The sequence below is a fragment of the Taurulus bubalis genome (assembly GCF_910589615.1).
Source record: "Taurulus bubalis genome assembly, chromosome: 6".
Taxonomy (NCBI): Eukaryota; Metazoa; Chordata; class Actinopteri; order Perciformes; family Cottidae; genus Taurulus; species Taurulus bubalis.
Genome location: NC_136594.1, coordinates 6,069,718 through 6,082,391, shown reverse-complemented (window position 1 = coordinate 6,082,391; position 12,674 = coordinate 6,069,718). Strand labels below are relative to the sequence as shown.

The 12,674-nt window shown below is 43.3% G+C and overlaps 1 protein-coding gene across 1 annotated transcript in view; it reads left to right on the top strand.

The window, feature by feature from the left end:
- Nucleotides 1-263: 263 nt before the first annotated feature.
- Nucleotides 264-12,674, top strand: part of mad1l1 (mitotic arrest deficient 1 like 1) — a gene marked incomplete at both ends in the record, with an annotated part of 50,819 nt that continues 38,408 nt past the window's right edge. Inside the window, 11 exons of the mRNA XM_079219384.1 lie at nt 264-407; nt 496-636; nt 734-913; nt 1,008-1,132; nt 1,240-1,321; nt 1,725-1,855; nt 2,531-2,645; nt 2,984-3,045; nt 6,576-6,662; nt 7,381-7,525; nt 12,355-12,495. Coding sequence (XP_079075510.1) covers nt 264-407; nt 496-636; nt 734-913; nt 1,008-1,132; nt 1,240-1,321; nt 1,725-1,855; nt 2,531-2,645; nt 2,984-3,045; nt 6,576-6,662; nt 7,381-7,525; nt 12,355-12,495 — 1,353 coding nt within the window. The remainder of the gene's footprint in view (nt 408-495; nt 637-733; nt 914-1,007; nt 1,133-1,239; nt 1,322-1,724; nt 1,856-2,530; nt 2,646-2,983; nt 3,046-6,575; nt 6,663-7,380; nt 7,526-12,354; nt 12,496-12,674) is intronic.

Below are 12,674 nucleotides of genomic sequence, written 5' to 3'. Positions count from 1 at the left end.
ATTGTAAAAATAAAAAGACAATTCATAGACATAACGCCGAGAGGCCGACAAAACAGTAAGATACAAGCCAGCAAAACATCATATATTCAGGGTATAGAAGTACGGTGTGTGTGTTTGTGTGTGCGTGTTTATTATTTCATCTAAAAAAAGGCACAAAGTATAGATGAGGGCAGATTTATATGTGTATGCGTATGGGTGTATGCACTGCTCTTATCTCTGAACCTTCCAATTGTGCATTAGGACTCCAGTGACTCCAAAACAACATGGATTTAGATGATGACACCACCGTACTAACAACCATGAAGTCCTTCAATTCCTTCATCAGCCGCAGTGAACCGCCACAGCGGCTGTCGGAGCCCTTGGCGGGGAATGCACACCTGCAGAGTCGGTACAAACGCAGCATGGAGGTATTCAGAAACTGCCGGCATCTCCAGTAAGCTCTGCAATGTTAACCTGCGACACTCTACACTGACTGACTTGTCTCTCTCCCTGTAGTTGTTGGATGCTGCAGAGAAGGTTCAATCCCAGAACCGCTACCTCCAGCTGGACCAGGAGAAGAAGCAGATGGAGCTGAGTCACAAGCGAGCTCGATATGAACTGGAGAGGGCTGCCTCTGACAGCGCACGAGACTTGGAGGTACAGACCTTACACCTTTACACATTCATATAAAGCAAATGAACGTCGGAGAAGACGTTGGGTAAAAATCTGTCTCAAATGCTTTTTTATGCGGCAGCATGAGGTTGACCGGAGGCAGGATCTTTTGGGACGAATTAAAAAGTTGGAGGAGAGAGAGACTGAGGAAGTTAAGAACCTGTCGGAGCAGGTGGAGGAAAATCGTTCTCTACGCGAGAACCTGGAAGGCATCAGCAGGAAACTGGAGGAGCGAGATACTAGCCTGAACACCGCTAACCAGGTACACACACGCACACATGCACATTTACTGCATTTCTACTCTACTGTTCATGTCTCTTATTTTAGGTTGGCTTACTTCTGTAATCTGTTCCCAGACCATCAGTTCTTTGAAGGATGAGATCAGAGAGCTGAAGCAGAAGATTCAAAACCAGGACTCGACCGTTTCTGCTCAAACCCTTGAAAATCAGGAACTGCAGGAACAGTTAGATTTACAACGCAGGTACAGGCACATACTGAGACTACCGATTTGCCTCGCTCCGTTTCCTGCAGTACTGCGCAGTGAAAAACGCTGACCTAACACTTCTTTCTGTTTGGTATTATAATCAGGAAGCATCAGGAAGTCTCTCTGCTTTGCCAAAGTCTCCAAGCTGCCCAGTCCTCCTGCTCAGAGCACATCATCAAGATTAAGGTATGTTACACACAGTTGACATGACCAATTGACTGATTGACAATCAGAAACCTTGATAATGTGAGGATATTGTATACAGCAGTATGAGTCTCATCATATACCATATCATTACAAACTGACAGACAGTCTCATCTACATTCTCAATGTCACATGTGTAGTTTATCATTTGAGTTATTGGACATGTTTGCTTTCTAATTTAGTTACTTTTTCACTTTATTTTTCATTGTTAAATGACGTGATGTTAGTTGGAATGTTTTTCTTTTACACATTTCTACGTGACAATATTTGAATAGCATCATTCAAAGGTGCCCCTATGTGAAACAAAGGGCAGGGAATGCTTTTTCAGTGGACCTAATGTGCTGTTGCTATTCCTTTTATCTCATTTCTCTCCTTGTTTTTGCAGGAGCTGGAGAGGCGTCTCGCCCTCCAGGAGCAAGACTTCGCCATCGTGAAGAACGTAAAGTCCGAGGTGGCCAAGGTTCCAGACCTGGAAAAGGATGTGAAGCGCCTCAGAGAAGATAATGCCTTTCTCAGGTCAAATACATTGTTCATGTTTAATTGCCTTTCAATAGAATACACAGGCTTTCATTTTTAGAGACTACAGCCTTGTGCGACCCCACATTGGTCAAAAAGTCTGCTTCGAAACGCTTGGCATTTCAGCGTGACTTTGGGTCATCATGCTGCGCACTGGGAGGCGTTAGGTGAGGGGTAACTTCTGAGTGGGAGAAAAGTCGTGCCACATGGGAAATGTTAATCTCATCAAGAGTAAGTGCAACGCAGCTTTCAGTGCACTTTCATACTCATGATAATACAAAGCAAATGTTCCTCAAATAGAAGCAGTATGGGAAAAGTAATATGTTGTCGGAAAGTAAATTATCTGATAACATCTGTTGTCATCTATTGGTTGTCCTCTGCATCACCTCTGATTTTCAGCTGAAATAGTGGTATAAAAACCAAACCATACAACTTTAGAGGGAAATGACATATGCTGTTTTAATTTATATTAATCCGTTAGACCTGTTACCCAGTTATAAATGTTTTATTTTTCATGGTGTGCTCATAGATGTAGTTTCTGTGAATTTGCTACTAAAGAAGAAGAAACTAAAGAAAATCATGTGAATGCAGCCGGGGATCAAAAGTATGCCATTTCAACATCAGACATGGCTAATTTTGAGTTTTGCCTTGGCTCCTTTCCTTCGGTTTGTCCAGGGAGAGCAAGGAGAATTGCAGCCTGTTGAACGAGGAGGTGGAGGGGCTGAGGAGGAAGCTGGAGAGGATGGAGAAAACAAAGGAAGAGCTGGTGAATATGGAACTGGAGAAGGAGGTAAACCCCAGACGACGTGTAGTTGTGAGATTGTAAAGTGATGAAGTGTTGTGCATTTCACACTGTAGCGTATCATCATCCCATTCCACCACTCTAAACATGAAATGAAGACATTAAAAGTGAACCTACATCCTACATTAGAGCTGACCCGTACATCAGGAGCCTGTATTTTCTGGGTTGAAGTTTAAAATATTTTTGTTGTTGTTGGATTTTAACACACACACACACACACACACACACACACACACACACACACACACACACACACACACACACTTATATATATTTCTTGCACTTGGCTACTGCCACATGTGACCTAATGTTTCTTGAATCCTCAGGGACTGGCGGAGAAGCTCAAAGCCTGGGAAAACATCGGGCAGTCTACTGGCCTCAACATAAGGTCAGACACTTTCAAAGTGTGTGTGTGTGATTATAAGACAGAAAATCAGACGTAGCTATGTGTTCGGTTTTAACATTTTATATCAGTATATTTTTTTCATGAAATCTGATTGAGTACCACTAGGTGGAGCTGTGGTCTCTCCAAATAAATGTGCCTCATCACTGTGGATTGATTCCATCAGCCTGTATAGGTGTGCATGTGTGCTTGTCTTATGTCTGCTTGTGTGTGTGTGTGTCTCAATGCATCCAGTCAAAACTGGTAATGAGAGAATGATTGCATGTTTCCTTGTGAGCAGCAGAGGAGATCTGACAGATTATAAACACTGCAGCCTTGTTCCTCGCAACGCACGTGCACGCTCACCATTTTCATGATGACTAACTCTGGCTGCAACATAAACGGAATGTTAAAGTGTGTGTGAGACGCACTTTCCTCCAGCATCGGTATTGTAAAAATTATTAAATTAAATGAAGTATTTCCTCATGTAAGGTTTAATTTTGGTCTTGCGTAAAGTGTCATGGGAGCCGATGGCGTTTGTTAAATTTACAGTTATTAAGAGACCTGGGAGGATCACAGGAATGTAGTACCAATCTCAGTTTAATATAGGCAATAATTTGGCTGGGCTGTCCATCATTTTTCTGAAAATCGTATGTCAGACTAGGCTGTCACCCTGGATAAATTGAGTTTAAAATTTGAAAACCCTTCCTGAAAATTCAGGTCTTCAGACCGCCATGTCACTGGCTGCCTGAGCGCTTTTGCTGGAAAAAAACAAAAAAAAAAAACTGCATTGCACATACGACTTCTAAAGGGCGGCCTTATGTGTGAGGCTCACACTGATCAAAAGTAAAGGTTAATGCAGCTTGCAAATCAACAGTTAGAAACTCCTTCCAGCTGTTTTTACTGTTTCCTAAATGGCCAACTTAATTGTCAGGATGTTGTTTTCCTGGGATGTGGAGGCAAAATGGAAAGCGAGAGTGTTTCATTTTGCAGTCTGTTCACCTTAATTTCACCGAGTGCAACACTGCGCGCATTGCAAGTATTGACTCGGATTTGTGCATTAGTGGCATATTGTGATTGCCTTAGAGGCTGTTAAGCGGACATTATAATCATAATTTGTAATGTGCTGAATCCTTTCAGGTGCGTACGTTCGATGCGTTAAATGAGAAAGTGAAAGAATAGTGGCATAAGTGAAATTTAATCTGGATTTGTGTCATTATGCAGGGTTTTTTTTAGATAAAAATGATCTGCAAACTTCGATAGAACAGTAAATTGATGTCACTAGAGTGACGCGATAACGTGCCGGTGCCATCACCAGTAATGTAGCAGCCTCTGAATGAATATCGACATCAAAACAAAGCCTCATCTGAGAGCTCATGTTGGGGCCGCTTCTTGTTCCGTCATTAAATATGAAATATCGCATTATGGCGGTGGTATTTTGGCACACGAGCGTGTATTTGTATTATTGATTTGTTAATGTTTCACAACTGCGAGCCACTGATGCCTCGTACTTTAGTTTTTTGCTTTAGTTCACATATTATAACTCTCTTTACGTCCCCAGACAATTCGGGCCCGGTCATTAGTGGTGTGAAAAGAATATGTTGTGGAGCCGCTGTTAATGAGGAGCAAACGCATCGCTGCTGTGAATGGGGAGTTCGTCTCCTGCAACACGGGATTTGGCCGTTTGTGCTGTTTTGCCACGCGGAGATTAAATAAAAAAAAAGAGGAAGTTTTGGACAGAAGTTAAGCCTCCCAACAAGAATCAGTGGGGCTGCCTGCTGGAGAAGGCCAGCCTCTCTGCCGCAGCTTGAATGTGTCAGCAGTTGGCCGGTTGCTGGTGTTTATTTCCTTTCCTTCTGTTGCACAGTCTGATAACATTGTGCTTGCTTATTTGTGCACTCATGTGGCTGACAATTGAATGTAAGAAGTGACGGAAAAGGATGGAAAATATCTTTTTTTTGTAAAATAAGGCTGGAGCAAAACCGACGGGACAGACGATGACTATTGGAGGAGGCTTTCTGGAAATGAATTTTCCTTTTTCAGTTATGTTTTCACCAGCTAAAGAGAATTTAGACTGTTTTGGTGCATTTGTGTCTGCGCGAGAGAAAAGAAAGAAATATAGATTGAGGTGTTTATTTGTGTGATTGTGTACACTGTATATCTTGTGTGTCTTGAGCTTGTTTCCCACAAAAATGGATTTTGACATTTTTCTTTTTGCATCTCTACTCCTCGTGCCTCGTGTTGGAGTTCAGCACTACTAAATAAATCAGAAAATGCACTGACGTTTCTGTCAGAGCTCAATATATTGTTTCCTAAAGCGATAAAGCTAGAATAATGTTAATTTGCAGCCTTTTTTTTATTTATCAAGTAAAAATGCCAAACAACGACCGGTTCCATCTTCCAACCATGAAAGCGTGAGGATTTTAGTGCCTTTTCCTGTCATTATAAACTGAATATTTCTGTGGTTTTAGAGTGTTGGGTGGGAAGAAACAATCAATTTGAAGATGATAAATCGAAGATGATGATAATAATTAGTCGCAGCCCTAGTGTGCACAAAGCCTGACGTTGGCACAGTTTAATCGTGTGAAACGGGGAAACATTTGGAGGAGATGTTGCTTAAATTGCACTTGCGAGTTTGAAAGGTAAAAAGTAATTTGCTACTTTGTCTAAAAAAAAAAAAAACACTTCCTACCACAAACCTTTTCTAAACTAAACCCGCAACACTTAAACAAGACTCTGGAATCACTTCCCACTTAAGTGCATGCTTTAAAAACTAGACTCCCTGTTGACCTCTGATGTTCTTGCAATAGTTCACCACATCTAAACCAAATAACATGCAACCGACCATGTTGTTATTTTCATACCTAAGGCTCCACCGAGCAGAATCAGAAGTGGTGATAAATCCAGACTAGGTGTCAACCTTGACTGCTCAGCCTTTTTCTTCCATATAAAAAGATATAGATGTAATGTAACTCTGACCTCCTGTAGCTGAAAAGTCTTTTCGCCGTACTCATGAGGTTGGGTTGCACTTTTTTCAGGTGTTCCTTTTTTTTTTACCTGCGAGCCGCAGTGTGCTTTTGAGCTCAGCTCCTCTAATGAACGCTCATTTCACCAAAGATAAAGAGATAATGGCATTCGCTTTCTTTTGTACAGATCCATAATAACGGCCAGGATTTTAGAGTTTGGAGGTCGTGTGGTGCGTCTCTGTTGGAGTATGCGACCTTCTGCTTTGTTGCCTTCCCATTGTGCGAGTGTGTGTGTGTTGTGTAATCTGTCAATCTCTCCCATGGAGTGAGTTTGTTTTGCATAGCTGTGACCAGTATTTAGCCCACTATCCTCCTCTCATCTCTCCCTCTGCTGCTCGTGTCATTTTATTTCCCCGCTCCCCACTGGCCGAATAACAAAAGGATATGAAAACGTCGCCTGTTTCCATCTATTCTCCGTACTCTGCTGCTCTCTGTCGTATTGATTTTTCATTGTGTGTGTCTGCGTGTACACACGTGTATGCTAACTGTTCTGTGTGTGTCTGTTCATAGGAAACCAGAGGATCTGTCCAGGGAGGTGATTCAGATCCAGCAGACAGAAATTTCCATGAAAGAGCAGAACTACACGCTCAACAGCCGGTACCACACACACACACACATACACACTTCTTCACACACACAAAATCCCTGCCCTCTCTGCCTTCAGACTTTTCCCCCTCTCAGTCTATCTGCCTCCCCCCATGTATCTATTAGAGCGTATCTCTGAGAAGTCCTTAATTGTCACAAAGTTAATTAAACTGGTCCTGATTCTGATAGCACTCCTGACAGTAACCACTGGTGTGTGTGTGTGTGTAGGATTGTGAGTGAGAGAGGGGGAATTCACTAATTAAACTTGTCCTGTTTAGGCAGAGGTGATGTCTGTAGGGAGGGCTGCCTGCACGCTCTGGTATATTCACGCTGCAGCTCAGTCCGGCAAAGAAAGCGTTCATTAGCTAACAAGCGTCTCTCTTCTGCTCAGCGTATTGGGCTCATTATGAAATATTAGAAACCGCAGAATGGAGAGAGCACCGGGTGTGTGGGAGGGGATGAAGGGAGCTTGTGGTATAATGATTGTCCTATTGATCAGACCTGGCGCAAGTCGCCACTGCAAATACTTTGTGGACCGTCGTCTGGGAGTTATTGTGTGTCAAGTCCAGCGAGTTATCTGCGAGAAGTATTGTTCTGAATGAATTGATTCTCTCGGATCGTCTGAACATTCGGCACTAAACGACCTGTTCTCCCTGGTTCCCTGCCACCTGTTAGTAACACCCCCCCTCCCTTCTCTTTCTCTTTACCCGTTCCTTCCTCCCGGTGCCAGCGTGAGGAGCGTGGAGCGTTCCCAGTCTGAGCTCCGTGCAGAGCTGTCCCAGCAGCGCAGCAAGACTCTGGAGGAGCAGAAGAGGAGGGAGGCGCAGGACGCTCTCATCCGCCGACTGCAGAAGAGAGTGCTGTTGTTAACCAAGGTGCCCGACAATCGGCGACAAACACACAAAAAAACACACAAACACAGAAATGCAGACACGTTAACGAGCGTTCAAACCCTGGCGACACAATGTTTCCACCATCACCCAATGCCAGAATTTCACTTCAACCCATCTGTGCCTGCAACTGAAATTTGGAGTCTTGGCTTTCTTACAAAAACACAATTCAAACTCAGTCAAACTGTTTGGCTGCAAAGTGAGCCAAAGTTTTTCTTGTCATTATTGATATATTTCATTAAAATCAGCCTAAAGACTAAAATAGTATTATAAGAAAATGGCTCTCAGAAAATTAAAGGAGGGCAATCAGTTGAATGATAAGATTAGTACACATATGCGCTGTAAAAGATCATATGGAAGTCCTTTTAATAATCTGAATGTTTTTCCCCCCTTAATTTTCAAAAAAATCCTGACTTTTTATTGATAAGAGTATAATTTGTTCACGTGAGCTAAACATGTAAAAGGTGTCTTAGATAGTTACACAAAGTATGACTTAAGACCAATCAGAAGAAATATGGCATCTTTCTTCATGATACAAGTTATGGTTTTTGGGTCCATATGGGTTCACTCAGGGGAATATAAAGACCCTTAAAGCTCAAGGCCAGCACTGAATTCCTAATCCGCCCTTTCCTTTACCCGCCTCTCACCTTCTGATTGGTCGATGAAAGTCATGTGCCTCCTCTATCTATTTATCTTGCTTCCACCTGCTCTGCAGTTCCTAACTAGACCTCCCAGTGATATTGATTTCTCACTGTGTGTAATTCCCGAGGTCAACATGCTCAATCTGTTAGTACACAAAACACACACGCACACACACACACACACACACACACACACACACACACACACACACACACACACGCTCTCAGGCAGCACCATAACTAAGAAGAGCTACAGGTATACTGAAAATATGACTCGGCCCAAGATTGATTTGACAGAAATGGCATTCTACCATTTTCAATCCACCAAGCAGGACGTTGTTTACATCCAGTCACGATGGATTGAAAGAAAATATCTGTTATAGTTGCTGTGCTTTTTAAAACTTTCACCCCCTTGCTTTCAATTTTTGTTCTAACCCGACAAATGTTTATAAAGTTACATTAAGTTTAACGACTATAGCCGAGTATGTTCAAGTATATTTAGTCTTTTATTCTTCATTTTCATTAATGTGGTAGGGCTGCAACCAATCAATGATGTTATTATTGTATTATACTATAACACACCCTAAGCTATTATTATCGATTTCTGAATCAAAGTAACCTCTTTGTGCATGTTTTCATATCTTGTTTTTCAAGATGTAGACATTTTATACATCGTGCAATAACAAAAAAACGAATGAATACATTTGGTATCTGCTCTACCAGGAAATGAAACAGAAGAAAACTACAAGTCTTCACATTTAAAACAAATCGACTTCAACTACAAATCAAGTTGTTGTCAATTCCCAATCGACCAGTCGACTAATCGACCATCCGCTTGAGCTCTACACAGATCTCCAGTTTCCCCCGCGCCACCGGTGGGAATGACTGTAGCCACACTTTGGCTCACAAATCAATGGTGATCGAGTGTACTGCTCGGCTGCATCTTGACAGCAGGTTGTTAAGGAAGCGGAGAAGAGAACAAATGTCATCGTTCCCGCTCTGCCACAAGGCTACGACTCCTTTACGCTGCCGTCGCCGCCGCTCGCATGTTTCTTAGAAGTACACTTCAGTCGGACGGACTCGCTGACCCATTAGAGGCACCGTCACATCTCCACGCACCAGATAAAACAGTCGACATAAAAGCAATTCAAAGAAATGGATGATGGAAAAGGTAATGATAGTTTTATCGCCCTGTCCTCTTGCTCCCCTGTTTGTTTGCTTTTTAAAATTAGAGTTTTTATCGGTGAGGAGCTGACAGATTTTTGGTTTAGATTGGGTGAATTTCATTGCACGTTAATGGACCGTAAATAGCCAAAGGGCCCTGCTGGTTCGAATTGGCTGCATACGCACATACACACTGACCTCTAAATGTGTTTGTACCGTTTGGACTTCTGTTCGGTCTGTCGGCCGCCTTCTCCTCCTCCCGAGGTTCTCACAGGATGCGTGGGGAGAACGTTGCATTGCGTGAGTGAGGAGACGTTGCGTGAGTGAGGAGACGTTGCGTGAGTGAGGAGACGTTGCGTGAGTGAGGAGACGTTGCGTGAGTGAGGAGACGTTGCGTGAGTGAGGAGACGTTGCGTGAGTGAGGAGACGTTGCGTGAGTGAGGAGACGTTGCGTGAGTGAGGAGACGTTGCGTGAGTGAGGAGACGTTGCGTGAGTGAGGAGACGTTGCGTGAGTGAGGAGACGTTGCGTGAGTGAGGAGACGTTGCGTGAGTGAGGAGACGTTGCGTGAGTGAGGAGACGTTGCGGCGTGAGGAGACGTTGCATTAGGAGACGTTGCGGCGTGAGGAGACGTTGCATTAGGAGACGTTGCGTGAGTGAGGAGACGTTGCATTAGGAGACGTTGCGTGAGTGAGGAGACGTTGCATTAGGAGACGTTGCGGCGTGAGGAGACGTTGCATTAGGAGACGTTGCGGCGTGATGTTAATGCGTGCTAATTATTGGATGCCTGGTGTAGCCTCCAGAAGAACTCAGTTCAACAACTTCTCTCGTTCTCTATATTTATTTACTAAATGATCACAAGCAAAGTAGTCAGCGCTGCAATTGCAAAAGCAGTGAGTGGTACAGCCAACACGCAGGTTGGGTCAGGAACCACTGCCCCCCAAACGGAAGTGGGGCCTTTCATACACATATCTTATATATCGTCACAGGTTCGTCTCGCCTCGTCCTAACATCTGATTGGCTCTATCCTGTCAAGAGGAGGAGAATCCCGTGTTCTCATCTTTTCTCACAAGACTGGACCGTGCAACGACCCGTCTGCTTCACTAATGTCAACATACTGATAAACAGTTGTGAGTGTTGAAGTGCGCAGGCGTGTGACTGACTTCCCTTGAGAACTGGACCTTTCATAGACACAACCAACTCCAGCTGCACAGCTGTGTTATACTGACCTCGCTGACCTGAACTTTAATAGGCATGAAGAGTAATGGAGAATATCTGCAGAATATAAGGATTTATATTATCAGTGAGGAGACGTTGCGTTGCGGTGCGTGAGGAGACGTTTGCACGCAGAGACGTAGCGGCGTTAGAAGACGTTGCGTGATGAGCGATACTGCGTCGGTGCCAAAACTAATAAAGTTGAATCAAGTATGATTTCACATATAGGGGTTTTAAATGAACCCGACTGAGTCATCGTTAAAGTGATTACGACGGTTTTGATTTTGGCTCGGCGCAGGCAGAATGTGATTAGGGTAATCATGGTTTGTTTTCAGATACAAGCCTACGAGCTAATCTGATTATTCTACATCCAGGAATTACAAGGTACCTTCAAGACGTTTAAAAAAAAGACAGCACTACTCGGCAATCAACAGTTATTACCTGCAGTTATCTGAAATGGTACTCGCTGCCGGTATTTAATACCTGACTTCAACCTGAGTTGTAATACGCGTCCCCAAATTAGCCGTTAATAATAGACTCCTGAGCGTTCATTGACCCTCACAAATTCAAGGATGGTCCTAAGCAGCCTGGCTGTTTGTGTGATGTTTATTAAAAGCTTGACTGCCACAGAACGCCGCCTGCTTCGCTTTACAATGCGGAGCAGCCCGGAGTGGCGAGGGGCGGGAGGGAGGAGACTCATCACTATAACAGTCTGACTGACAGTGAATCTGCAATGCTAAACGGGCTGTTTGCCAGTTTTTAAACATATTAGTTCTCTCTCATCATGTTGCCAGGCAACCAGTAGATATGTGCCATGTAAACGCATAGTTTCAACGTACTAATCATTTATTACTGTTGCGAGTTAAAATGTTGTCAGGTTCGCTCTTCACACGTGTAATGGATTGTGCAATTTTCTTAATTAATCTTAATTACTAAGTGTCACAGGTGATTAACCAGTTCCTGGTGGCATTGCTGCTTCATAATATACATATTAACTAATTGGTAAAATATATATATTTATTTGTTTAACTAAGCACAGTATGCACTTTTCCTTTCTCCTCAAACTTCAAATGTCAATTGAACATATAACAAATAAAAAATTATTATTCAATTATCCAAAGCGCTTGAATAAAGTGTAATGATTTAAGGAACGTCAGTCCGAGGGAATACGGTAACTTGAGGATGTTTTCATCCTCTCTTAAAGAGAAGCACCTGCTCGATGTGTCAACTGGACATAAAACATCTATCATCGTATTATAGAGGGAAAACAATTATTATAACTTTATTTTTTAAATGACCTCATATAAGAGATGAGGCAGCAAGACATATGCTTCATTTCCCTGTTAGGACGGTCTGATTTTATTTTAAATGTATTATCTATCCTTCATCTACAAAGACATTTGTCTTTTTTGATTTGAATGTATTACAGGAGGAGAAAACCCGGATGAGCACGACGGTAACGCTCGGCTCCTCTCGTCACAGCTTGGACGAGAAAGGCACAGCTGCCTCATACTTTGTTCCTCATTTACAAAGGCATTTGCCCGTCATATTAACACTCCAAACAGGCATGGAGACTCAACACGGGCAAATTGGGAAAAACATCAAAGGGCTTTGATATTCTCATTTCGCTCACTTGGTTACACGTAATCATTACACGTCTGATGGCACAAAAGTCTGCTAAGCCATGACTTGCTTCCTCCTTGGCGCCATGGAAATGTGTTAAGTGTACCGCAGGATTTCCTTTTTTGGAGTGTTGTGTTTTAAATGTGTGTGTGTGTGTGTGTGTGTGTTACAGGAGCGTGATGGAATGCGTGCCATACTGGAGTCCTATGACAGCGAGCTGGCACCCACTGAGTACGCTCCGCAACTCAGCAAACGGCTCAGAGAGGCAGAGGACGTGCTGCAGAGGACTCAGAACCACAATGCAGAGATGGAGGTGGGTGGGTGTGTGTGCTGGCTTGTGCACATATGCATGCACACACACACGCACTTCAAACAAATTTGAATACGCAGCACTCACTTCTGTGCCCCGAAGCTGCCGGACAGTTTATTTAGCGTCGCCGTTGAGTGACACTTTGCTCACAGCTAACGGCGCTGTAAATGTGTGATACTCGG